The following is a 1,218-nucleotide window of genomic DNA, read 5'->3' on the forward strand; positions in this document are numbered from 1 at the left end:
AGAGAAGATAGGCATCAAGGAAAGATATCAATCTCACCTACAAGAACAAAAAAATCAACATTCAAAACGAGTTGTATCAAAAAAAAAAAAATTTCAAAACAGATTCAGTAATTGTCTTAAGAAATGAAAGTTGAGAGGTTGGCTCATCCTAAGAATGGATTAAATATTAATATTAGCTAAAAATGTAGACTTCATATAATGGGAACCAGAACATCCAATGTAAAGGTAGTTTCATAACAATGCTGCTATAATCTAATGCATTATTTTGTATACCTTACATTAAGATGTTTTACTGAAAATAGAATTATCATGGGGACTTAGTGAGAAAACATTTAATTATTTTATATACATATCATGCACATTTTCCTGATAAACAACATAGTAACGAGTCTTTAACTTACACGTTTCTTCCAGATTTTGTTTCAGCGGACCACTGGACTCCACCAACATGCGAGTTTGTACGGCATTCTTTGGTGCCACTACTAGCCATCACTTTGTTTATGTGATAGTTACCAATTTCTTTGTGAGCATGGGGTATTATTTCCCACTTAGGTGGACTTCCTTCTTTCACCCGTTTCTTCACGGGTGACAGTTGGGTGCTACTCACCTCTTTCTCCTTCCCAGTCCTAATGCAAAACAGTAACATTTTAATTGAAAAGCAGAAGAAATATTCTTTACATAAGAACCACAAAATATATATGTATATTTTATACCCATGGATGGAACAACGAATACAAATTTTGGTGAAATACGTCATGATTTGAAAAAATGGGAACTGAAGCCCTTCTAACTTGAAAAAATAAATATCACTAGCCAAGGAGAAATAACTTTTCTGAAATACTAGTGAACTTTTGTGTTTGAAAACGTGTTGAACTTTATAAAGGTTAGAAGAATTTGTTTTTTGTTGTTAAAAATGAACGAACAAACATTAAACAAACAGAATATTGGCACACAAATATATATACAGGAAGCTGAATATGTTACATATAGTTTCAGTACAGAACTATAAAACAAAAAATAGCAACATTTAACTGCTCATTCACAGTTATTGTCTTACCAAAATAAGAACCACTTGAGACACAAAGGTACAAAATAAGACATAAACGGAAACCAGTTACTGAAACATGATCAGGAGTAAACACTCGATAATTTCTATTAACCCTTTTAAGATGGGTCACGGGTCAAAGGCCATGTCATTGCGTTTGTTGACTCGCATTC

General features: G+C 32.8%; 1 protein-coding gene across 1 annotated transcript in view; it reads right to left on the reverse strand.

The window, feature by feature from the left end:
* Nucleotides 1-392: 392 nt before the first annotated feature.
* Nucleotides 393-1,218, reverse strand: part of LOC106475823 (homeodomain-interacting protein kinase 2-like) — a 27,311-nt gene continuing 26,485 nt past the window's right edge. Inside the window, exon 15 of the mRNA XM_013936495.2 lies at nt 393-626. Within this exon, the coding sequence (XP_013791949.2) occupies nt 398-626 (229 nt within the window). The 3' untranslated portion in view covers nt 393-397. The remainder of the gene's footprint in view (nt 627-1,218) is intronic.

This window comes from Limulus polyphemus, unplaced genomic scaffold (genome assembly GCF_000517525.1).
Source record: "Limulus polyphemus unplaced genomic scaffold, Limulus_polyphemus-2.1.2 Scaffold9231, whole genome shotgun sequence".
Taxonomy (NCBI): Eukaryota; Metazoa; Arthropoda; class Merostomata; order Xiphosura; family Limulidae; genus Limulus; species Limulus polyphemus.